The sequence below is a fragment of the Oryctolagus cuniculus genome, chromosome 10 (genome assembly GCF_051225735.1).
Source record: "Oryctolagus cuniculus isolate XC-2025 breed Fujian yellow rabbit chromosome 10, ASM5122573v1, whole genome shotgun sequence".
Lineage (NCBI taxonomy): Eukaryota > Metazoa > Chordata > Mammalia > Lagomorpha > Leporidae > Oryctolagus > Oryctolagus cuniculus.
This window is the reverse complement of record NC_142876.1, coordinates 101,943,749-101,967,071: the sequence shown is the minus strand read 5'-3', so window position 1 is coordinate 101,967,071 and position 23,323 is coordinate 101,943,749. Positions and strand designations below refer to the sequence as shown.

Genomic DNA, 23,323 nt, shown 5'->3' with positions numbered 1-23,323 from the left:
GGACCGGCAGCTCCGTTTCCGGTGGCAGGGTCTGGGGAAGGGGCGGCAGGCGCCATGTCCGGCCGGGAAGGTAAGTGTGCCGGGGGCAGTGTGGGCGGTGGGGTCGGTGGGGTCGGTGGAGACGGCGGGGCGGACTGAGCGTGCTCGAGCCTCCCGCAGGTGGCAAGAAGAAGCCCCTGAAACAGCCCAAGAAGCAGGCCAAGGAGATGGATGAGGTGAGAGCGGGCGCGAAGGCGCGGGTGGGTGCGGAGGGATTGGGGAACCGGCCTGGAGTGACCTCGCTGTTCGTGCCCCCAGGAAGATAAGGCTTTCAAGCAAAAACAGAAAGAGGAGCAGAAGAAACTCGAGGAGCTAAAAGCGAAGGCGGCGGGGAAGGGCCCCCTGGGTAAGTGAGGCCGCGGGGGCTGGACAGACGCGCTGAGCACCTGTTGGGAAGAAGGCCCGAGCAGGTCTGCGTGCTGGCCCGTTGGTCGGCTGTGGGGTCTCGGTTCCCGGTGACGGACTTGGAGCAGCGGGAAGGGGCAGGAGCCAGAAGCGGGACCAGAAAGAAGTCTCTAGTCTGGACTCCCATTTCTTGGGGAAGCTGTAGAAACACAGGAATTTACCGCAGACACAGGTTCATAGCATTAAATTCCTACGACTTCCTGTCCCAGATCTACATTTTACTACGTCTTCAGTGCTGGTAACATGACTCGACTTTGAACATTCGAACTTACTGCTCATGTTGTCTCTTAACAAGTGCTTTTGTGTCTTGAGTGAACTTCTAGACCAAAAGGTAAAAAGTCTGGGCTCCTTGGTGGACTGTTCCATCTGCTTTCCTAAGCTAGCTCTCCACCATTTTGCCACTTCTTTTCCTTTATAAAAGAGGAATTGATTACATTTCAAAAGATTTTCCAGAGTTCCATTCCCTGGTTCACTCCCCCAAATGCCACACGAAGAGCTGGGGATACAATCTCGATGTCACCCTAGGGTGGCAGGGACCCAGCTGCCTGAGCCACCACCACTGTCTCCCAGGGTCTGCATTGGCAGGAAGCTGAAGCGGGAATCCAACCCAGACACTCAGGTGTGCGATGCAAGTGTCTGACCACTAGGCTCAGTGCCTACTCCGACTCCTAATGTTTCATTAGCTGCTTTTGTTTTTGAAGATTTATTCTATTTATTTGAAAAGCAGAGTTAGAAACAGAGATCTTCCATTTGCCAGTTCACTCCCCAGGTGGCCACAATGACCAGGGTTGGGCCAGACTGAAACCAGGAACTAGGAGCCTCTTCCAGGTCTCCTATGTGGGTTCAGGGGCCCAAACACTTGAACCATCATCCGTTGCTTTCTCAGATGCATTAGCAGGGAGCTGGATCAGAATTGGAGCAGCTGGGACTCTAACCAGCGCCCATATGGGATGCCGGCATTGCAGGCAGTAACTTAACCAGCTGTGCCACAACACTGGCCACCCGTTAACTTCTTCTTCCTTTTTTTTTTTTTTTTTTTCTTAAGATTCATTTATTTGTTTGGAAGGCACTTACAGAAAGGCAGAGGCAGAGAGACAGAGATCTTCCATCTGCTGGTTTATTCCCCAAACTGTCACAATGCCCCAGGCTGGGCCAATCCGAAGCTAGAAGCTAAGAGCTTCCTCTGGGTCTCCCACTCGGGTGCAGGGGCCCAAGGACTTGGGCCACCTTTTACTGCTTTCCCAGGCCATAGCAGAGCTGGATCCGAAGTGGAGCAGCCAGGTCTTGAACCGGCGCCCGTATGGGATGTGGGCACTGCAGGCAGCGGCTCAACCCACTGCGCCGCAGCTAGTGATGATTTCCTTGTTCAGCGCTGTCAGCCGCCCTGGGCATGGTGGAGGCAGGGAGGGCGGGAGTGTTGCCAGGGCTGCCGACACCTTTGTCCCAGTGTGTTTGATCCAGTATTTCTCACCCATACAGTGCTGAGATTCCTTTTCAGAATGAAACAACGTTTCTTGTAGCTACCCTTGACCTGTGATTCTGTATCAGGAAAAGGTCAATCCTTGGTAAGCCTATGCACGCTGAACATCCCTAATTCTAATAGCTGAAACCTGAAATGCTCCAAACCCGACACTTTGAGCATCGATATTATATCACAAATGGAAGATCCCACACCTGGCCTCATGTGACAGGTCACAGTCAAAATGCAAGTGCACTAAAGTACTGTATAGGCGCAGGCATTTAATAGAGCTGTTAAGACACCACTTGGAGTACCTGGAGTCCATATCAGAGTGTCTGGGCTCCAGCCCTGGCTCCATTCCCAGCCCAGTTTCCTGCTGTTGTACACTCTGGCAGGCAGCAGGTGATGGCTCAAGGACTTGGGTCCCTGCCACCAAGGTGGGAAACCTGGATTGAGTTCATTGAACATCAGCTAACTTTGAAAGCTTTATTTTGTTGTGGCCCTTTTTGTATTTTCATTCCTATATTAGGCATCTTTCATTCTCTAATTAAGTTGCTTACTGGGTGCAAAATACGTTGTCAGTTGTAAATTGAGTAATGTAAATGTGGTGAGTGACTGAGATGCCAGGATCATAACATGGAAGGTAATAGATGGTGTAGTGTAATGTGGCAGTTAAGAATATGGACGGGGGTTGGACTCGCAGTTCCTGCTTCCTGCTAGCGTAGACCATGGCCGGCAGCAAGTAATGACTCAAGTAATTGGGTTCTTGACACCCATGTAGGAGACCTGAATTGACTTCCAGATCCTGGCTGCGGTGGGCGTTTGAGGAGTGAACTAGTGGGTGGGAACTCTGTGTCTCCATCTCTGTCTCTCTGCCCCTTAAATGAATGAGTGAACATGGACTTGGGAGTTAGACTACCTGGTTTGGAATCCTGGTTCATCACATGCCAGCTTATTACTTTGAACAGTGCCTAACACAAGACCTGTAGGGGCTGGCCCTATGGTGCAGTAGGTTAGTCCTCCACCTGCAGCACTAGCATCCCATATGGGTGCCGGTTCTAGTCCCGGTTGCTCCTCTTCCAGTCCAGCTCTCTGCTGTGGCCTGGGAAAGCAGTAGAAGATGGCCCAAGTGCTTGGGCCCCTGCATCCACATGGGAGACCAGGAAAAAGCACCTGGCTCCTGGCTTCTGACTGGCACAGCTCTGGCCATTGTGGCCATTTGGGGAGTGAACCAACGGAAGGAAGACCTTTCTCTCTGTCTCTCCCTCTCACTGTCTGTAACTCTACCTCTAAAATGAGTTGTGGCATGGAGAGTAAGACCAGAACAGAAAGCTGTAAGGCCACTCTGCATCTTTTTGTCAAGATAGACGCCCAGACTGAGAGCCACACTTTACCAGGGTCTACATCAGACCCATGGGACTTCTCCCATAGGAACTGTTTCTCTCTAACGGGATTTTTTTTTTTCCTTTCCTTTTGCAGCCACAGGTGGAATTAAGAAATCTGGCAAAAAGTAAGCTGTTCCTTGTGCCTGAAGTGATGACGCCCTTGATTGCATTCCTAGCTAAACATCTCGATTCCCGGCCATAACATCTTATGCCACCGTAGTTAGAATGAAGTGTTAAGAGTTAAGTGTTATCTTGGAGCCTGTTGTACATTTACAAATAAAATTTTGTAAAAAGGGGAATAAACCCCACTGTACTGTAGCTCACTGTCTTAGTTGTTTTCACTCAGCCACTCCCAGCTGTGAATTTAAAGTAAACCCAGCCGAGAACCCTTCCAGAGTCTGTTCTTTGCTCTCCAAATTCTGTGTCACCTGGAATTAAACCACGGCATTGGAAAGGCTGTAGCTCCTGTGTGGTTGTGTACCTGACAATACCTTACATGAGATTTGTGGAAGAAGTACTTGGGAAGGAAAACGTGGCTCCTCTTTCTCTGCTACAGTACGCACGTGTGCTGTGTGTAGCCACCGGGCCAGTGCCAGTAAACAGCCAGCGTCAGCGAGCAACTTCCTGTCGTGGGAGGGGGACAAGACGAATACAGGAGATGTGCACCGTGAAAGGGGAAAGAAGGGAGCGAGATTCCTGAACGTCTCTTCAGTATCAGACTCCCCCAGAAGCCCTAGGGACAACATTTGCACTAAGGTCCTTGCTGGGGTCCCATGTTAGACCTCACATCCAGTCCATGAGCAAAATCAGATTACCTTAGTGTCCTCTCAGCGCCATGTGCCCACTGCAGCTCTGACCCTTCACCTGTATGACTGCAGTTGCCTCCGGAGTTCACTCGGGTCCAGAGCGCGCTTGCTGAACCGTGAGTCATACTTTGTTTCTTGGCTCAGAGTTAGCAACTCCACAGTGCAAAGGGGTATGGATGCCACTGCCTTATATGCATTACCCAGCCCCCGGTCCTCCTCAGCCAGTGGCTTGAGGCCAGCTCCCAGCTCCTTTCCACCTGCACGTTCTCATAGATGCTGAACACTCCCTGTATTCCTCAGAAGACCAAAACTCTGCCATCACAATAGTGAGCTCCTGCTAACGATGAGTTTGCAGTCAGTCCCATTGTCTTTATTTTTCTCTCCCAGTTATCTACCATCTCTGACTAAAATGTAAACGTTAGGACAGCGACCATAAGGTGTGCTAAATGTGGAGGTACTCCAAAGTCTGCAGGAAGTGGGAGTTAAATTTATTTTGGTGGCAAAATATTTTGAAGCCCATGATAGTCACATGTATTTATTGTATCACTTCAGAAGCACAAGTGCAGGCCATTGATGCAACTATGGGACTAAAGCTAAGCTTTCTCTGAGGATGTCCTCAGAGAGGCTTGTAGGCTTGGCCAGGTGAAAACTGGAAAAGGTTGACAGATTAAACCCTGTCCTGTGATTAATGTAGTCGATGGTGACAGGGTGCTTTGGTCCTCTGGGAAGTTGCACAACTAGCAGCTCCTCTAGGCTGCAGAACATTTCCCATGGGGCCTTGCAAGCTGGCACCCCGCAGTGTGCTGTCAAAATCAGTCCTTGCGCCCGCCCGTGAGAGCACACTGCCTCTGAGAGCAAGTCGCTGCTCTCTGGCAGAATCTAATCCCTCCTGATGGGTGATCCTGTCTTTCCAAGGCCAGAGACCTACAGCAATTAATATGGAAGCATTCGACATTTGTGCAGCCGAGTTTCAGAAAACACGAAAGCCTTCTAGGACTTGACAGCAGTCTGCCCTCACAGGTATTGGTAGGAGACTCAGGCTCAGTTTGGCACTGAGTACCCAAGGTTTAAGAATCTTGCTCCTGTTACTCTCCGTGCCAATCTCCCCTGTTCAACTGCTCTGCACACCTCAGCTACCACTCTGGGAAGCCTTACTGTCTGCCATAGATTACCAACACCTGGCCTGCCTTGGGTGGTGAATTCTGCGCTAGCCTTCTACCCCTTTATCTTGCTGTCTCCCACCTGACAACCTGTAGGACAGCCCAGGTGCCACTTCCGGGGGGGGGGGTCTTCCTTGACCTGACCCTCACTCATCTTTATACAACCAGTGCTTGTGACAAATATGCTCCAGCAATCTCCGAGAGAATGAATGAATGAATGAAAGAAGTCTGAGCACTTCCCACACGGATGGTTCTCCTTGGACCTGTCTTCCCGAAACCTACCTCAAATGCCACACATTTCACACTCCTCGCCTAATCTCCCTAAAGGAGCCTCGGAGTATGTGATGAAAAGAGGCAGCGAGCTCTCGGGGGCCAGAACCCTGAACTCTGCCTGCCTCGATTCAAACGCACAAGGGTGACTGTCAGGGCGAACTGTCCCCCGCAGTTCTGTGCTCTGTTGGGCGCCAGGCAACCTCGAGGTTTCCCCGAAAACCCCCGGCGCCGGAGCCGGGCTCAGCTGGGCGGAGAGGGGCGGGGCGCCATCGACACTGGCGGGGACTCGGCCGAGCCTGGCGGCGCGCTCGGAGAGACGTCATTTCTCCGCGCTCGCGGGCCGGCAGCTGATTGGCCCGTGGGGTCGGGGGCGGTGCATAAGAGGCTGAGGCGAGTGCCGGCGCGCGGGCGGTTGGCTCGCCGGCGGCTTCGCGCTGCCGTGTGGGATTTGGCGTCTTCAGATGCTTGGGGCCGGCTGGAGGCATGGCTGGGACCTCCGCGCCGGGCAGGAGGCGGAGCGGGCCCGCAGCCCCTCGCCCTAGCCCGCTGCCCTCCACCGGGCACCCCCCAAGCAAGCGGGCCCGGGGTTTCCCTGAGGCCGCCGCCCCGGACCCTGAAGACCCGTTCGGCGAGCACGGAGACTTCACCGCTGACGACCTGGAGGAGCTCGACATCCTCGCGTCACAGGCCCTGAGCCAATGCCCGGCCGCGGCCCGGGACGTGTCCAGTGAGTGCCCTTCCCGGCCTCTTCCCCGGAGGGCAGTGCAGACCGCACCACATCTCCTTGACCGCTGTGGCTTCCGAACTCCAGGCGAGCGCTGCCCCAGTGTCCTGAACTAACACTCCCTTAACCTTCTTAAAAATACAGTAACGCCCCGATTGGAGCAGTTGGTTGTGTTCCAGGAGCTCCCTCGATTTGGGGGAGAAATGAATCTGGAATATCACTTTGAAATATAGAAAGCTAGGTTGACTTTTTTTTTTTTTTTAAAGTTAAGGCTACTCGGTTCTTAAAAGGTTCTAAGCAGAGATCCGTGGAACACATCTACCGGAACCATGGCTACCCACGTGCGAGTCTTTAAATCTGAAGCCCTCGTGCCCCTTAGCATGAGCCTAGGAGGAGCCTAGCAGAGGCAACAGATCAAAGATTTATTCTTAGACAAGCTTAATCAGCGCCACATGCAGCCGGCCTACCAATTAACAAAATAGGGCACATCCTGCATGGCGCTCGCTCCGTAGTTGAGTCTCATGCGGCTTCCAGAAAGCTTTCCGGGACATCTTGCCTCTGTAGTTGTTTGACAGGCATCTGAAACTCAACACGGTAATGGTCCGGAAACCCAGGCCTCCTGCAGCGTCTCCCGCGCTATTCCCGCTCGGCAGACTTGGAGAAGACACCTGTGATGACCAGATGCTCCCCCTGGCAGACTGTCTTCCACCTTCACCCTACCTCTCTTTCCTTTGCCAATCCTGCCCACTTCCTGGGTCTGTCTCTGGACTCCATCCTGTTCCCATGGTCTCTGAACTCCCTGAGAGTCCGCCCCTGCACGAGACTGCTAACCTGGCTCCCCATTCCCTGTGCTGACTGCCTGCAAGTCAGACTTCACACTACAGCTAGAACGATCCTTGCAGAACCCACACTGGGCCATGTCGCACAGACAAATGTGAACATAGCTGCCGAACGTCCTTTAATAACTTCCCTCTGCTTCTAGAATGAAGACCTAAACCCTTAACGTGCGTGGTCTGCCCCGACTGCTAGCCACACTAACTGTGCCTCGTTCTGTGATTGCTCCCTGTTTGCTTCTAATACAGGAACTTTGCACGTTGCTCTTTGTTACACACTGACTGTTCTTGCTAGCCATTCCCCATCTGCCCTCAGGGTTCAGTCCGGCTTGTCTTTGAACCACAGCTCCTGAAGGCTTCCCTAGGGAAGCCTTCCAGTCACTGCGTTTGGCTCAGATGCCTCTTAGCAGAGGCTCTCCTCACGGTTGTAATTTTACATTTATTTGTGTATGAAGACTGTATCTGTTGTGTTCCCCATGCCAGCTGTATTGTCGGCGCTCAGTAAATACTGCTAAATAACGTGACACCGAGCTCTGGCCGGTGAGAGCCCCTCACCACCTCTCACCCTTCAGTGAGACTTGAAATCGGGTGAGGATATAGACAGGGTGAAAAGATCCACTATTTCCTAAGTATCATTTATGAGTTTGAATCCTCCTCTTAGTTTGGGAATTCCCTATATGTCTTGCTTATAGAACTTTCTCTACTTTGCTCTCAAGAATGATTTTTTTCAGCATTTTCTAGCAAAAGTAGGAAAATGTTGGGTGCTAAATCATGTATGGGAACTGTTTTTTCTTTTCCTACAGGTATTCATAAAGTTCCCAGGTTAGATGGGATGTCAAAAACTCCAGCAGGGAAAAACAGAGAAAGTGTACCTGTTAAAGATAATTTTGAGTTAGAAATACTTCAAGCACAATACAAAGAACTAAAAGAAAAGGTAAGTAATTTAACCTGTGGTTTTTGCAGTTAATTCATTCACTTACGTGTTAGAAGACATTGTACAATAAAAGATAAAAATATGAAGGTTTTTAAGAGCATAGATTCACAGCTACAAAATGAAGAACACTGGGGAAAGAAAGCCAGAACATTTAGGCTGAAGAATTATAGATTGTGAGGTTGCTTAGAGCTAGGCGAGAAGAAAAAATTATGGGAAAGGTATTTGGCACAGAACTTTAAGATGCTACTTGGGGCCGGTGCCACGGCTCACTAGGCTAATCCTCCACCTTGCGGCGCCGGCACACTGGGTTCTAGTCCCATTCGGGGTGCCGGATTCTGTCCCGGTTGCCCCTCTTCCAGGCCAGCTCTCTGCTGTGGCCAGGGAGGGCAGTGGAGGATGGCCCAAGTGCTTGGGCCCTGCACCCCATGGGAGACCAGGAGAAGCACCTGGCTCCTGCCATTGGATCAGCGCGGTGCGCCTGCCACAGCGCACCAGCAGCGGCAGCCATTGGAGGGTGAACCAATGGAAAAGGAAGACCTTTCTCTCTCTCTCTCACTGTCCACTCTGTCAAAAAAAAAAAAAAAAAAAAAGGCTACTTGGGATGCCCGCTTTCTGTATCGGAATGTTTGATTTAAATCCCAGCTCTGCTTCTGATTCCAGCTTCCTGGTGAGGCACACCCTGGGAAGCAGCAGATGATGGTTCAAGTGCTTGGGTCCCTGCCACCCATGCGGAAGACCCTGATTGAGTTCCAGGCTCTCAGCTTCAGCCTGGCCCAGCTCTAGCTGTTGCAGACATTTGGGGAGTGAACCAACAGGTGGAACATCACTCTGTCACTCTGCTCTTCTAATTAAAAAAAAAGTTTTTTAGAAGGAAAAGAAACATTTTATACTAAATCCAAGAAGAGATAAAATGAGAGATGAATTTATGGTATGCATGTTTTTTTAATTTTATATTTAAATAAATTTTTTTAATTTACTTATCTGAAAGGAAGAATTACTGAGAGGCAGAAGGAGAGGTCTTCCATAAGCTGGCTCACTCCCCCAGATGGCCACAAGGACAGAGCTGTGCCAGTCGAAAGGCAGGAGCCAGAAGCTTCTTCCTTGTCTCTCACATGGATGTAGGGGCCCAAGTACTTGGGCCATCTTCCACTGCTTTCCCAGGCCATAGCAGAGAGCTGGATCGGAAGTGGAGCAGCCAGGACTCGAACAGGCACCCGTATGGGATGCCAGCACTGAAGGTGGTGGTTTTACCCCCCATGCCACAGTGCCGGCTCCTAAATAAATTTTTAAGAAAAGTTGTTTGAAAAGGCAGGATGACAGAGGGTAAGGTAGAGTCTCATCTGGGACTCCCACGTGGCTGGCAGGAACCCAAGTGCTTAGCTATTCTCTGTATCCCAGAAAGATTAACAGGAAGCTGGGTCAAAAGTGTGGTGCTGGGAAATGAACCCTCACACCAGTGTGGGATGTGGGCATCCCAAGCACTGGCTTAACCTACTGTGTCACAGTGCCCACCCCAATAATTTTTTTTTAAAGATTGATTTATTTAGTTGAAAGACAGAGTCACAGAGAGGCAGAGAGAGAGAGAAAGGTCTTCAATCCACTGGTTCACTCCCCAGTTGCCCACAATGGCTGGAGCTGCACTGATCTGAAGCCAGGAGCCCAGAGCTGCTTCTGGGTCTCCCATGTGGGTGCAGGGGCCCAAGGACTTGGGCCATTTTCTACTGCTTTCCCAGGCCATAGCAGAGAGCTGGATCAGAAGTGGAGCAGTCAGGACTCGAACCGGCACCCATTTGGGATGCTGGCACTGCAGGTGGCGGCTTAACTCGCTATCCCACAGCACACACCCCCCTCCCCTTTTTTTAAGATGTATTTGTTTGAAAGGGTTGGAGAGATCTTCCATCTGCTGGTTCAGTCCCCAAATGCCCACAATAGCCAGAGCTGGGCCAATCTGAAATCAGGAGCCAGGAACTTCCTCCAGGTCTCCCACATGGGTGCAAGGGGTCCAAGGACTTGGGCCATCTTCTGTTGCTATCCCAGGCCATAGCAGAGAGCTGGATTGGAAGTGGAGCAACCAGGACTCGAACTGGCGCCCATATGGGATGCCAGCATTGCAGGCAGCAGGTTTACCCACTATGCCACAGTGCCGGTCTCCCTGTGCTTTCTGTATCTCCCCAGCTGTAGATTAAGACAAAACAAAGTGTGTAAATAACTTTACCGTACAGACTTTTCACAAGATTAATGTTTAATTTACAGCTGAAGGCGATGGAAGAAAAAGTCCTCATTAAGAATGGAGAAATTAAAATTTTGCGAGACTCGCTGCATCAGACAGAATCTGTTCTAGAGGAGCAGAGAAGATCCCATTTCCTTCTTGAGCAGGAGAAAACCCAAGCCCTTAGTGACAAAGAAAAGGAATTCTCCAAGAAGGTGAGCAAAGCATTCCTTGAGAAGCAAGGGCCGGTGTTGCCCAGGGAGGTTTCAGCACGTGCTGTGGTACACACTTTGGTGCTTTTAGCTAGTTGTCCCGCAGATGTTCTTCCGTGGTGTGCATGTAGTCAGGAAAATGACTTAGATGAAATGCCACTTGGCCCTGGTAGTTGGTCTTAGCAAGGCTAAACCCCTGATTTAGAATGTCTAGAAGCAGGTAAATGAAGGCTCTTGTAGTGGGTTAGAAACTTACTTGACCTAGTGTAGGCGAAAAGGGAATGTATTGGCTTCCGTAATCGAGCCTGGGGGAAACTGGAATGTCTTCAACCTTGCCAGGACACAATTTCATGGCCTGTGCTCTAGAGAGGCTCCATCCTGGGGCAGAGGATGTGTTCTCCAGGAGCTGCCAGGCTGACTTCCTAACTCCAGTGCAGAGTTCAGACTGGGGCTCCCTTATCTGAAGGCTTAAAATTCTGAGGAGGCCTGTGATAAACCTAACTTGAGTCAGGTGCTTGTCCCTGGATGAGCTGATATAAGCGCAGAGATAAAATCTGCCACTGCAGTCACGCAGAGGTTGAGAGGTGATTGCTTCTCAGGGACAAGGAGACACTGTCCTGGGAGAAAGAGCAGTAGGCATCCAGTGCAGACCTGCGCTGCCTTCTGCACGTGCTGATGCTTCAGGCCCACTCGGGAGCTCTCACTGCCATTGCTTCATTGCACACATTACAGTGAGCACTTAGCCATCCCCAGCACTAATGGCAGTTGACTTTGCACGTTCATGATGAGGAACAGGGAATTCGTCATCAGACAAATCAGTTTGATTTCCAGCTTCATCACAACCAAGTGGTGACCTCAGTGTAATGACCTAAGCTCCGTTATCCTTTGCCCTTATCTGTTTCAGAATGAAATCGGAAAGTCTGTTGGGAGGCTCACATACTTCTTGTGTGTGATGATGCCTGGCATGGAGCAAGAGTGTGTTTAGGAAATGATGGTGGTGTCTATTGGCTGGAGGTCCTGGGGTTTTCATAAAACCATTCCAGATTTGCTGCCCAAACTTTCAGGAAGACCTGGAATTGTCCTTCACTGCCTAAGATCAGCTGTCTTGCTGAGATGCGGCTGCTTGCCAAGCACTTTGCCAAGCTGGGCGTTTTATGTTCGTCATTCCATTGCATCCTCCCAACCACGAGGGAAGAGAGACGAGCTGAGGGTCAGTGAGGCTAGGTCATGGCGGGGGCGGGAGTTCACCCTCAGACTGCCCGTACAGTAGCCAGAGTCCAATATCATTTTAGAGTGTCTGGAAGAAGGCCAGTGTTTGATGTTGTAGGACATTGGTAGAGTATTTTTCCTTTACTAGCTTGGGATTTTTGAGTTCACAAGATACTTTGGTGTATCCGTTGGGGCCACTTGGAGTATGTTCCCTGTGCTTTCCAGCTCCAGTCATTACAGTCGGAGCTCCAGTTTAAAGATGCCGAGATGAATGAATTAAGGACAAAACTTCAGAACAGTGAACGAGTAAACAGGCTGGCTTCTCCCTCCGTCGCCCATGTCAGGTAATGACAGTGCTGGAGAGAGACTTCAGTTTTGTGAGTTCAGTAAAAAGTCTCCATAGCTGGATGAGGCTAACATGAGCGAGGGTCCTTGATGCTGTGCCATCTGGGGAGAGAGCCTCTTTCCTGAAAGAGGGGGATCCATCCAAAGGTGGATGAGGCTTTCATGGCTTGAGGCAGTATGGGCATAGAGACCCATACTCCAGAAGTCTTACCTCTATATGGGACTTTTTTTTTTTTTTTAAAGGTACTGATTACCTTTCAACAATTTATTTATTTGAAAGGTAGAGTTGGAGAGGCAGAGAGGGGTCTTCCATCTGCTGCTTCACTCCCTAAATGGCCACAGCAGCTGAAGCTGGGCCAATCCGAAGCCAGGAGCTTCTTCCAGGTCTCCCACATGGGTGCAGGGGCCCAAAGACTTCAGCCATCTTCCACTGCTTTCCCAGGTGCATTAGCAGGGAGCTGGATCAGAACTGGAGCAGAGGCCGGCACTGTGGCACAGCAGGTTATCGCTTTCCCAGGCTATAGCAGAAAGCTGGATCAGAAGTAGAGCAGCTGGGACTCGAACTGGCGCCCATAAGGGATGCCAGCACTGAAGGTGGTGGCTTTACCCACTACACCACAGCGCCAGCCCTCTATGTGGCACTTTAGAAACACAATTGCTTGGGACTGAGAAAGTTGAAAAGGTGATCTCCAATTTTGGGGGGTGGGCCAGTCTTAATTTTTATGTAATTGGTTTGACATGTTGTTGGTCACAACACCTAGATGGGAAAACGTTTCAATTTGTTAGAAGTTTTGTAACCAGGTATTTTAGGTGGTTAACAGAATTGTTACTTTGGTTTCATATAGTTAACTTTTTCCAGTCCTAGGAAAAGCCCTTCTGTGGTTATTAAACAAGAAGCATATTCTCCACAATTTGGAAAAACATCTTTCCCTACAAAGGAATCTTTTAGTGCTAACATGTCCCTTCTCCACCCCTGCCAGACAGAAGCAGGGCCCAAGTCTCTGGTGAGCAGAGAGGGTAAGTCAGCCTTTTGATCGTCCATTGCTATGCAACAGACTTGCCCAGCTTGGGGCTTGAACCAATAGGAGTTGGTTGTTTTCTCCCGATTTCTGCGGGTCAGCAGTGCTGACAGCACAGTGGGGACGACAGTCACTAAGAGGCTGTCTGAGACCTGAGGCTCTGTTTAACGGTGCTCACTCATGTGGCTGGCACTGTAACTCCTTTCCACATGGGCCTCTCCCCAGGGCTTCTGGGTGTCCTTGTAACCTAGTGGTGGCCGCCTCTAAACCTGGGAAACCCACACAGAGCCAACTGGAAGCTGTTCTTTGGATGGCCTTGCCTTGGAAGTCACGTAGAATCGTGTCTGCCACATTCTGTTGGTTAGAAGCAACTCACTGATTCTGGGCCCTGTTCAAGGGAAGGAAGCTAGGTCACACCTCTCGGGAGAAGGTGGCGAAGACTGTGCTGGTGTGTTTTAAAAGCATCACATCAGCATCCATCGGCCATGCCAAAATACAGTTTGTCTGCAGGGATCCGCATTCCTTTTCTAGTCCAGCCCGAGTCTGCACAGCTAGTCCGGCTGCTTTCTAGAGAGACAGTCTAGCATCAGTAGGGCCTCTGAGACTCTGCTGGCTCATGGAGCAGAATTTGGATACATCGACTCTGTTGGCACTGTCAGCCTTCTTAAAGCATTGGCCCTGATGCCAGTTCTGCCAAACTGCAGCCCATTTAACAGCATCCAACAACTAAAGGGGCAGTGTAGGGTACTGTGACCAGTGTACAGTGGAGCCCACCAGCCTGGAGGGAGTCTCAGTCATATTAGGTGTTTATTGGCGTATATAATTTGAGCAAGACGTTTAACCTCCGTGCCTCAGCTTCCCTGCAAGTAAAAGAGAGCTGATGATAGCACCTCCTGGTAGGGACGCCATGAGGTACAGATGAGCTGATGATGTGTGCAAACTCTGAGAGCGGTCCTTGGCATGTGTTCAGCACTATGTCAGTTGCTATACTTAACTCACTGCCTCAGCTTAATTTTCATTTAGTTGTGCAAGTTCATATTTTACATGAGGAAAGCAAAGGATACGGGAGATCTTGAACTGCTTGGCTTTTCTTTTGATCCAGGATGGAAGTAAAACAACCTGTTAGTCTAAGACTTTCTGATACCTCTGCTTCTGTGCTCATGTTTTGATTCACAGTTTACACAGAAAGTAAGAGCCACAGTGTGAGCAATGACCCCATGAAGCAAGACGAAGCCCGGAAAAGTCTCACTGACTGCTGGATGCAAAGACCAAACCCTCCAGGTACCAGAGTCTCTGCTTCTCCTGCAGCGCCCACGTGGCTCTGGTTGTCCTCTGCTGCCCAGTAGAATCACCTGGGGCCTGTCTGAGGTCCCAAGAAGCAGCGTCCTAGGCAGGCCTTCAGAGAGTGCAGGGAAGCGGTGTCTGTGATAGAAGCTGAAGTCTCGGTAAAACAGTGAAGTCCCAGAGCCTTCTGCACGCACAGTCATCTTCGTGGGGCTTTGTGGTGGCCTGGAGAACAGTCGCAATCCAAGGAAACCTCACCTGTTACTTCTGGTGCCATAGGAAGGGCCTCCCATGTCGGAGCCTCCTAGAATTGCCTTGTCTTTTTCAGGTTCCATTTTGATAAACTTGCTCCTGAAGCAGCCATTGGTCCCAGGGTCACCTCTCAGTCTCTGCCACCTTCTGAGCAACTGTGCTGAGGGTCCTACTGGCTCCCTCTTACAGCCTCCAGGGTTTGGCAGGTAAGCATGGGATGCCTGCAAAGCTGGTTTCAGAAGGGGTTTCTAGAAAGCAAGTTTATTTCTGGCATTGGCCCAGCCAGGGAGATCTGGGCTAAGCAGGGAGGCTGCTTTGGGCTCTTGACTCTATCTCTACCCCACACTTACCTGTTTGCTTTGTTTGTTGCCAGTATCTTGGCTGGGATTTCTGGTCTCAGGACCTCAGGTTCTCACGATGGATCACTTTCCCTCTCGGCCCTGAGAGAAGCACAGAGCCTGGCATTCACTGCACTGAACCTGGTTGCCAGGAATGAAGGCTCCCCTGATGGAGACCCAGCAGAGGGAGGCAGAAGGACCTTCCCACTGTGCCAGCTTCCTGGAGCCGTGCATCTCCTTCCCCTTGTACAGTTCTTCATTGGCTTACACTGCCACGCTCTGCAGGACTTGGCAGCAGCTAAGCGAAGCGGAGCACCTGGGAACTCGCCAACACACGCCCCCCGCTTGAGCTCTAGGTTGGAGGCCAGCCATGAGGACTCAGTTTGCACCCTGGAAGGCTTCTCTGTGGCCTCACTTAGCGTTCTTCAGCACCTGGTGTGCCACAGTGGGGCAGTTGTCTGCCTACTACTGTCAGGAGCGGGGGTGGACCCTGCTGCTGGGGAAGGCAGCACGAGCCTGGTGCACGGACAGAGTCACGGTGATGCGACCCCAGCCCCAAGGGCGGTTGCCGATGACCAAGGACAGCATCCACTGCTGAAGATGCTGCTTCACCTACTGGCGCTCTCCTCTGCAGCAGCAGGTCGCCTTCAGACAACTGTCCTAAGCCAGTGCCTTAAGGTTTTGGTGAAATTAGCTGAAAATGCTGCTTCTGATTTCTTGCCCAGGTATAAAGCAGCATGGGAGTTGTGATTCTGTGTGGGTCTTCCCTGACCTCTTACAGACTAACCTGTGGCCCTTGCACTTTGCTCACATCTTGAATTTTCTATACTGCTCAGCTCGAAGGCTTGGTTCAGAGAGTTCTGAGGTAAGGACGTGTTGGGAGAACCAAGGAAGTGGTTTATTTGGTCTGATTCTGCCTCTGAACAACAGGTAAGCAAAAGGCTTATGTGACCAAGGAAGCTGTTAGCCACTGTGGAATTGTGCCCTGCCCTAGAACCAAGGCTAGAACCAAGCCTGAGATGTGGCGCAAGCAAAGACCAGAGTCCACGGTTAGGTTTCCTGGAGCTCCCTAAGGAAGGAGGCTGACTTTGCTGGGAGTCTCTGCCCATTGTCATGTGCTCACCTCTAGCACAGTCTCAGACTGCTTGCTCTTCTTATTCTTTCTAAAGATTTATTGTATTTATTTGAAAGGCAGAGTTAGAATATTTTAGATCTGTGGGCTCACTCCCTTAATGGCCTCAGTGGCTGGTGCTGGGCCAGGCCAAAGCCAGGAGCTTCTTTTGGGTCTCCCACGTGGGTGCAGAACACCATTCACAAGCACTTGGGCCATCCTCCACTACTTTCCCAGGCACGTTAGCAGGGATCTGGATTGGAAGTGGAGCAGCCAGGACCTGTACTAGTGCCCATATGGGATGCCAGTGTTGCAGACAGTGGCTTAACACATTGCACCACAACTCCAGCCCTGCTTGCTCTTCGTAAGGTTTGCTGGACGGGATAGTACAGTGTATGTATCTCATGAATGCTATTAGCAGAAGTCCTAACTTGGGATTCCAGAGCAGCAAGATTGGAAAGAACCATAAACACCAGCCAGCCCTCTGCTCAGCATGCTTCCAAGAAGCCAGTCTCTATGTTGGGATGACCCACTAGCTGGATACTTTCTAAGTCTTCCCATCTCCCAGATCAACATCCTGGTTTCCATCTGAGTATGTTTGGGTTGGCCTGGTCCACCCACCATCCAGAGTTCTGAGCTGCACATTGTGCAGAGTAGTATGTATATGGGTAGCCATGGAGGGTGGAGCCATCACCCAGGAGGAGCCCTGTTCCTAGTGGCTGGGTGCAGCTTTCATATTTGTTACATGATTGAGACCCTGGGGCTGGTGCTATGACGTAGCAGGTAAAGCCACTACCTGCAGTGCTGGCATCCCATATGGGCGCCAGTTCAAGACCAGGCTGCTCCACTTCTCCAGCTCTCTGCTATGGCCTGGGAAAATAGTAAATGTCCCACATCCTAGGGCCTCTGCACCTGCATGGGCGACCCTGAAGAAGTTTCTCGCATCAGATCAGCACAGCTCTGGCTGTTGGAGCCATCTGGGGAATGAACCAGTGGATGGAAGATTTACCTCTCTCTGCTTCTACCTCTGTAACTTTTAAGATTTATTTATTTGAAAGAGTAAAATAGAGGAGGAGAGGCAGACAGAGAGCTTCTATCTGCTGGTTCACTCCCCAGTTGGCTGCAATGGCCGGAGCTGTGTCCACCAGGAGCCAGGAGCATCTTCCCGGTCTCCCACATGGGTGCATGAGCCCAAGGACTTGGGCCATCTTCTGCTTTCCCAGGCCATAGCAGAGAGCTGGATCAGAAGTGGAGCAGCTGTGACTTGAACTGGCACCCATATGGGATGCCGGCACTGGAGGTGGCAGCTTTACCTGCTATGCCACAGCACTAGCCCCATAACTCTGATATTCAAATAAATCTTTAAAAAAATAGTAATAAATGAATGAGTCCCAGAAGCCCTGCTTTTTGCCAGTTCTGGTAGAGTTGCCTTTATTCCATTCCTGTTGATTTTGTTCACAGGATATTCAAGATGCAGCCACTGAGAGGACACTAAATCCAGGTGACACAGAGCCTTCCATTCACTTCCTTGTGTGGCACAGCCATGGCCCAGTACCCTCACAGCTAGTGCAGCATGGCTCACTTTATTTGCTGAGTGAATAAACCCTGTGTGGAGGCAGGAAAACCTGTCTGATATCCCACAGGCAGCATGCTGGAGTCAGTTTCAACTCGGTTCATCTCCCGAGTGGCGTCCCCTCTCACTGTCCGATACCACCTCCCACTCAGTGTTTCTTCAGGACTCCTCATACTGCCATACTGAGCTGAGCCCCATAACTGCACAGCCCCTGGCTCACTTTGGGGTGAGGCCCGGGCCGGGGGTGCTGTTGAGACTTGGCAGCTGGGAGGACTGCTGCCTGTCCCTTGTCTCCTCGCCTGCGCAGGCTGGGACTGGGCACCCTGGCCTTCCTGCTTGCAGTGCTGGAGCCCTCCCGGCCTGGCGCTGGCGGGGCCGCTGAGCATACAGGTCTCATCCCCAGCTTAGCTGTTACCTATTGTGTACTGAGGCTTGGCATAGAATTTCATGTTGAAAGATGATAATGCTATCAGAATAACTTGGAAACCTCTCGTTTATAAAGGAGGATTTTTCCTTCTTGTTCTTGAAATATTTATCTATAAATTGAAGCGCAGAGTGACAGAAAGATCTTCCATCCCAAATAGGCACAACAGCCAGGTCTGGGCCAAGTTGAAAACAGGAGTCAGGAACTCCCTCCTGGTCTCCCATAAGGGTGGGAGGGGCCCACGTACTAGGGGCATCTTCCACTGCCTTCTCGGGCTCAGGAGCATTAGCAGGGAGCTGGCACTACAGTATGGGTTGCAGGTGTTTGGAAGTGGAAGGTTAACCCACTGTGCCACAAAGCTGGCCCTAGGTGGATTTTTCTTTAAGTCACCGTCAGGAGCCTTGGTGAACCTTAGTAGCCACTTGAACCTGACAGCAGAATCAGAACACCCAGCTCAAATTCTGTTTTCACACAAACTTCCACACACAGCAGCAACTAAGGACACCCAGCTTCTTGTTTGCCGTGCAGGATTTGCTCTAAAGTCGTGAGAGCTCCCTAATGATGCACTGAGGGGTCTTCTTGATCGCTGCATTGTGCCGGGCCCCTGCAGGAGGAGGAAGGGCACTCAGAGGGAGAGAGAGCTTCCATCACCCAAGATGGTCCCAGTGGCCAGGGCTGGGCCAGGAGCTCCATCCATGTGGCACACGTGGGTGCAGAGGCTCAAGGACTTAGACCTTCTTCCACTGCTTTCCCAGGCACATTAGCAGGGAGCTGGATCAGAAGAGAAGCAGGGGCCAGCACCGTGGCACAGCAGGTTAAAGTCTTGGCCCTGCAGTGCCAGCATCTCAAATGGGTGCCAGTTCGAGGCTCTGCTGCTCCACTTCCCATCCAGCTCTCTGCTATGGCCTGGGAAAGCAATGGAGGATGGCCTAAGTCCTTGGGCCCCCTCCCCACCAGCAGGCTAGTCCTCCGCATGCTGCCTCAGCCTAGGTACATTGCACACAGTGGCAAGTGCTTGGGGCCTGCTTCCTTGGTACTAACCATTCTGATGTGCTTGAGGCCTAGGGTGTACCCGGAGCCCCTCACCCTTATTTGAAGCAGAGGCAGGAAAGCACTCAGGAGCTTGTGGAGGCCCAGAGGTCGTCTCCCTGTTCTGGGTGGTGCTGTGTAGGTAAGCGCCAACATCAGCAAGCCACAGTGCTCCTCCAGTGGTGGTCAGCACCACGTGTTCACTTGGAGCACGCCTCATAGCAAGCAGGCAGTGCTTGAGCCAGCGTTCGAACCCAGGACTGGCTGAACTGAGTCTGTCAATACTGCTCCACCCTGACTTTGTTCCCTTGCTGAAGGGGGGAATAGATCCTGGCTCAGGTTTGGGAAGTGTCACGTCCTGGGCCCCTGTCTTTTAGGTTCCAGTGTGTATTACGGGTGCTGCCGCAGTGCCTCAGCCCTGAGACGCCCCTGCCCAGTGTGCTGCTGACCGTCAAACTGCTCTCCCTCCTAGTGGACGACAACACGCTTGCTCCTCAGCTCTGTTCCCACTCAGGTGAAGCTGGGGGGGGGGGGGGGCAAATGACTGCTCCTGCCGGAGGGGGAGGGGTCACGGCAAGGCCAGGGCCAGAAGCCCCTGGAGGGCTTCTGCGGATGGCACCCAGGCTGCTGGTGAGAAGGTGGGGCGTCCCTTGCAGAAGGCTGCCTCCTGCTGCTGCTCTACATGTACATCACATCAAGGCCTGACGGCACGGCCTCGGAGGCTCAGTGGCTTCAGCTGGAACAAGAGGTAAAAACTCCAGAGACCTCCGAAACTGTACACTGCCCCCACTGCATCCCGAGCCCACTGGATTTTTTTTAAGAGACGGATTTGAATGACAGAGGGAGAAAAAAAGGGGGTAGGGCAGAGAGAGACAGAGATAGGTTTCATCTGCTGCTTTGCAACAGCCAAGGTTGGGCCAGGTCAAGGGCAAGAGCCCAAAACTGCATCCAGGTGTCCCACATGGGTGGCAGTCACCTGCCTCCCAGGCGCATTAGCAGGAAGCTGGATTGGATGTACAGATAGCTGGGACTGGAACCAGGCACTCCGGTACGGACGTAGGTGTCCCAAGCAGAGCTTAACCTGCTGTAGCACAATACCCACCCCCAGAATCTATTCTGTCTCCGTTTATCTAGGGAGAAAGGCATTAATTCATCTTGGTGCAAGGCAGATAGCTCCCAATCCTTCCTGGGTTTTGGGGACAGAGGCAGATGGGCTTTGGGTGAGACAGGCACCTGACCTGGGTCTAGCCTTCTGGGCCCCACAGGTGCAGACAGCAGTTCTAAAGCAACCAGAGCTCTTGTAGGGGAAGCTGGAGAAAACCTTGCTGTGACTGGAGTCTTGTTCTTGGTCTAGGCAGTGTGGCTCCTGGCTAAGCTCGGTGTGCAGAGCCTTTCCCCACCGGTCACTGGGTCCGACTGCCAGTGCAGCGTGGAGGTGAGTGGCCAGAGGCAGGCGGGGGCCAGTGGCGAAGTATCTTGGTAGGTAGGTGAGGATCCTGCTCCCCGGGGTGGCAAGGCTAAGCAGGTGGTCCCCGCCAGGTGGTCAGAGCTCTGACGGTGATGCTGCACAGACAGTGGCTGACGCTACGGAGAGCAGGGACTGCTCCAGGGCCCGCCCAGCAGGGCCGGGCAGTGCGGTGTCTGCGGGACACGGTGCTGCTGCTGCACAGCCTGTCGCAGAAGGACAAGCTCTTCACCGTGCACTGCGTGGAGGTCCTGCACCAATACGACCAGGTGATGCCAGGGGTCAGCACGCTCCTCCGCGGGCTCCCCGACGTGACCGACTGTGAAGGTGAGCTGCTGCTCTGTCCCGGGCCACAGGGGGACCCCCCGGGATCCTGACTTCGCCAGCAGGCCCCTCGTCACCACGGCCTTTGCCAGCACTGGGCACATGGCATTGTCTCCCTGCTCTGGTTCTCCTCGGTATTTCAGGCTGCCTTTTACTCCCATGTGTTGAGTCGGCCTAGCAAAGCCACGGTTTTTCTAGAAATACCCATGCCTGAATTGCCTTTGTGTCGCTTTGCTTGCAGTAGCTGAGGGAGCAAGGCCTGGGCGTGGAAGGGACTGGTTGGTTCCTGTGGGTTTTGGGGGTGGGGGGGTGAGGAGGTGGGGCTCCCCCGTGCCCTGCACCTCTGGTCCTTCACCATCAAGCCCTCTTGATTTTGGCTCAGAGGCAGCCCTGGATGACCTGTGTGCCACGGAGGCTGACATGGAAGACCCTGAGGCAGATTGAGGCAGAACCCATCGAGCCACATGGTGGCACCACCTCCACCACTTTGCTCAACTGATTAAAAAACGGTGACTGGCAGTTCCTGCTGAGAACACAGCAGCCTTGTTTCCGGAATCTGTTCTGTTTTGTGGAGGGGGAGGGATGGAGCATGAGAGGAACCCTGGTGGCTGGGGGCCGCCCCCTGGCTGGAGCTGAGATCCGGTCCCCATGGTAACTAATCTGCCTGGAGGAGAGAGCCCTGCCCTGCTTGTGGAATTGTCCTGAGTCATTGCTTTGGGCTGAGGCCAGGGGAAGAAACCATTGTGTGGCAAGAGGAAGGAGGTGCCCTTAGCTCAGGTCTACACAGGAAGGCCTACAAAGTCCTGGGAAGGCAGCGCCGAGGGATAGGCAGCGAGGGGCCGGGACAGGGGCTGCGGCGGCAGGTAAGACCTGGAGCCAGCCTGGCTACCGCTGCCCTCGTCCTCCCGGTGGACTCCGGCTGGGTGAGGATCCTGGTGCACTAGTGCCAGCCCGCAGGCCCTGCGGAAGGCCCTTGGGGTGCTGGGGAGAGATGGATCTTGGCAGGAGAGGGCCAGGAGAGGCCCGGCAGGCTGCCAAGCAGGGCGGGCCTTGCTCACATGGGCTGTGGGCGGGTCAGGCATTGAGTTTCGCTTCCCGCCACTGCTGAAGCAGCAGCCCAGACCCGGTGAGTGGCCCAGCTGCTGCTGCTGCTGCCTTGGTAAGTGTGGGCCCACGGGCAGGGAAGGAAGGCCATGGGCGACCCTCTCCCAGACGAGGTGGGCACTCGGGGGATGGGGGGCCCAAAGTCCAAAGGGACAGGGTGCTCATCCCAGTAAGGAAACCACTGTACCCTCCAGCCTCCTGCCTGGAAAGTGGGCGCTGGAGCTCAGGGACCTTGCATGATGCCGCAGGGGAGGCCTGAGGGGTGTTGCCCAGCTCTCTGCCCACTTTAGATCTTTCTAGCAGGCACTCACCCCCTGCCACATGCTCCACAGCAGATACCCCACGATGAGCTCGCAGGCGCCACCCCCAGGGCCTATGCAGGCCCTTATATTCTTGGACCTGGAGGCCACCGGACTGCCCTTCTCCCAGCCCAAGATCACGGAGCTGTGCCTGCTGGCCGTTCACAGATGTGCCCTGGAGAGCGCCCCTCCCTCCGAGGGGCCGCCTGCCGCAGTGCCCCAGCCCCCTCGTGTGGTGGACAAGCTCTCCCTGTGTGTGGCCCCAGGAAAGGCCTGCAGCCCCGCAGCCAGCAAGATCACAGGTCTGAGCACCGCTGCGCTGGCAGCACACGGGCGTCAACGCTTTGACGACAACTTGGTCACCCTGCTCCTGGCCTTCCTGCAGCGCCAGCCGGTGCCCTGGTGCCTCGTGGCACACAACGGTGACCGCTACGACTTTCCCCTGCTCCAGGCAGAGCTGGCTACGCTGGGCCTCTCCAATGCTCTGGACAGTGCCTTCTGTGTGGACAGCATGGCTGCCCTCAAGGCCCTGGAACAAAGCAGTAGCCCCTCGGAGCACAGCCCAAGGAAGAGCTACAGCCTGGGCAGCATCTACACCCGCCTGTATGGGCAGGCGCCGCCGGAGTCTCACACGGCCGAGGGCGACGTCCTCGCCCTGCTCAGCGTCTGTCAGTGGAGGCCACAGGCCCTGCTGCGCTGGGTGGATGCTCACGCCACCCCCTTCAGTGCCATCAAACCCATGTATGGGGCCACTGCCACTACTGGGACCAGCCCAAGGTCCTCTGCTTTGGTAACCACCCCACCCGTAGGCACTGCCAAGAACACCAGTCCAAGCCGGGGGAAGGGCCGGAGACCCAAGACACTTCCCACGACAAAGGGCCCTGGAGCCCCGCCCAGGGGGGAACTGCTGGCCCCACTGGGCCTGCTGGCTTTCTTGACCTTGGCAGTAGCCACACTGTATGGACTATCCCTGGCCACACCGGGGCAGTAGGCCAAGGCAAACCCAATAAAGACCGCCCCATCCCAGCATTGAATCGTCACTGCCTCCTACGCTTCTTGGCGGCTGGGCCTCCGCCCACACTTGGGGACCCAGGGAGGGGCCGGCCTT

The 23,323-nt window shown here is 53.1% G+C and overlaps 2 protein-coding genes and 1 non-coding gene across 14 annotated transcripts; all 3 read left to right on the top strand.

Annotated features, from left to right (window-relative positions):
- The first annotated feature begins 14 nt into the window (after positions 1-14).
- LOC127492339 (uncharacterized) lies at positions 15-3,606 on the top strand. 2 transcript variants are annotated; one of them, XR_016214849.1, is made up of 4 exons: positions 15-70; positions 160-215; positions 302-385; positions 3,383-3,606. It is a non-coding gene; the product is annotated as an uncharacterized LOC127492339 (transcript). The 2 variants fall into 2 exon arrangements; XR_016214848.1 differs by having other exon boundaries at positions 298-385.
- A 2,261-nt stretch (positions 3,607-5,867) lies between these two features.
- Positions 5,868-21,352, top strand: ATRIP (ATR interacting protein). 5 transcript variants are annotated; one of them, XM_008260600.5, is made up of 13 exons: positions 5,868-6,254; positions 7,888-8,018; positions 10,272-10,442; positions 11,874-11,992; positions 12,853-13,010; positions 14,189-14,293; positions 14,625-14,754; positions 14,922-15,611; positions 19,401-19,537; positions 19,680-19,771; positions 20,378-20,458; positions 20,563-20,815; positions 21,195-21,352. In XM_008260600.5, the coding sequence occupies exons 1-13, from the start codon at positions 6,011-6,013 to the stop codon at positions 21,254-21,256; spliced, it is 2,373 nt and encodes a 790-aa protein (XP_008258822.3). In that variant the 5' UTR covers positions 5,868-6,010; the 3' UTR covers positions 21,257-21,352. The 5 variants fall into 5 exon arrangements, 4 of the variants coding, with proteins under 4 accessions (XP_008258822.3, XP_017199288.3, XP_008258821.3 ...); XR_016214847.1 differs by having other exon boundaries at positions 5,879-6,338; positions 14,922-17,498; XM_017343799.4 differs by having other exon boundaries at positions 5,880-6,338; positions 19,683-19,771.
- Positions 21,340-23,244, top strand: TREX1 (three prime repair exonuclease 1). Of its 7 annotated transcripts, none has more exons than XM_089306326.1 (2): positions 21,340-21,463; positions 22,249-23,244. In XM_089306326.1, exons 1-2 carry the CDS (start codon positions 21,402-21,404, stop codon positions 23,204-23,206), a joined length of 1,020 nt encoding a protein of 339 aa, XP_089162452.1. In that variant the 5' UTR covers positions 21,340-21,401; the 3' UTR covers positions 23,207-23,244. The 7 variants fall into 7 exon arrangements, with proteins under 7 accessions (XP_089162452.1, XP_002713390.3, XP_008258827.2 ...); XM_002713344.6 differs by having other exon boundaries at positions 21,341-21,675; XM_008260605.5 differs by having other exon boundaries at positions 21,341-21,971.
- The last annotated feature ends 79 nt before the right edge of the window (positions 23,245-23,323 follow it).

What these genes read in the sequence shown, in the direction of transcription:
- TREX1 (XM_089306326.1), top strand. Translation starts at nt 21,402, where the DNA reads ATGAGAGGAACCCTGGTGGCTGGGGGCCGCCCCCTGGCTGGAGCTGAG. An exon ending in GCTGAGATCCGGTCCCCATG is followed by an intron (nt 21,464 to 22,248) that starts GTAACTAATCTG and finishes CATGCTCCACAG; the next exon opens with CAGATACCCCACGATGAGCT.
- ATRIP (XM_008260599.5), top strand. Translation starts at nt 6,011, where the DNA reads ATGGCTGGGACCTCCGCGCCGGGCAGGAGGCGGAGCGGGCCCGCAGCC. An exon ending in ACAAAGAACTAAAAGAAAAG is followed by an intron (nt 8,019 to 10,271) that starts GTAAGTAATTTA and finishes TTTAATTTACAG; the next exon opens with CTGAAGGCGATGGAAGAAAA. An exon ending in ACTGCCAGTGCAGCGTGGAG is followed by an intron (nt 20,459 to 20,562) that starts GTGAGTGGCCAG and finishes GGTCCCCGCCAG; the next exon opens with GTGGTCAGAGCTCTGACGGT.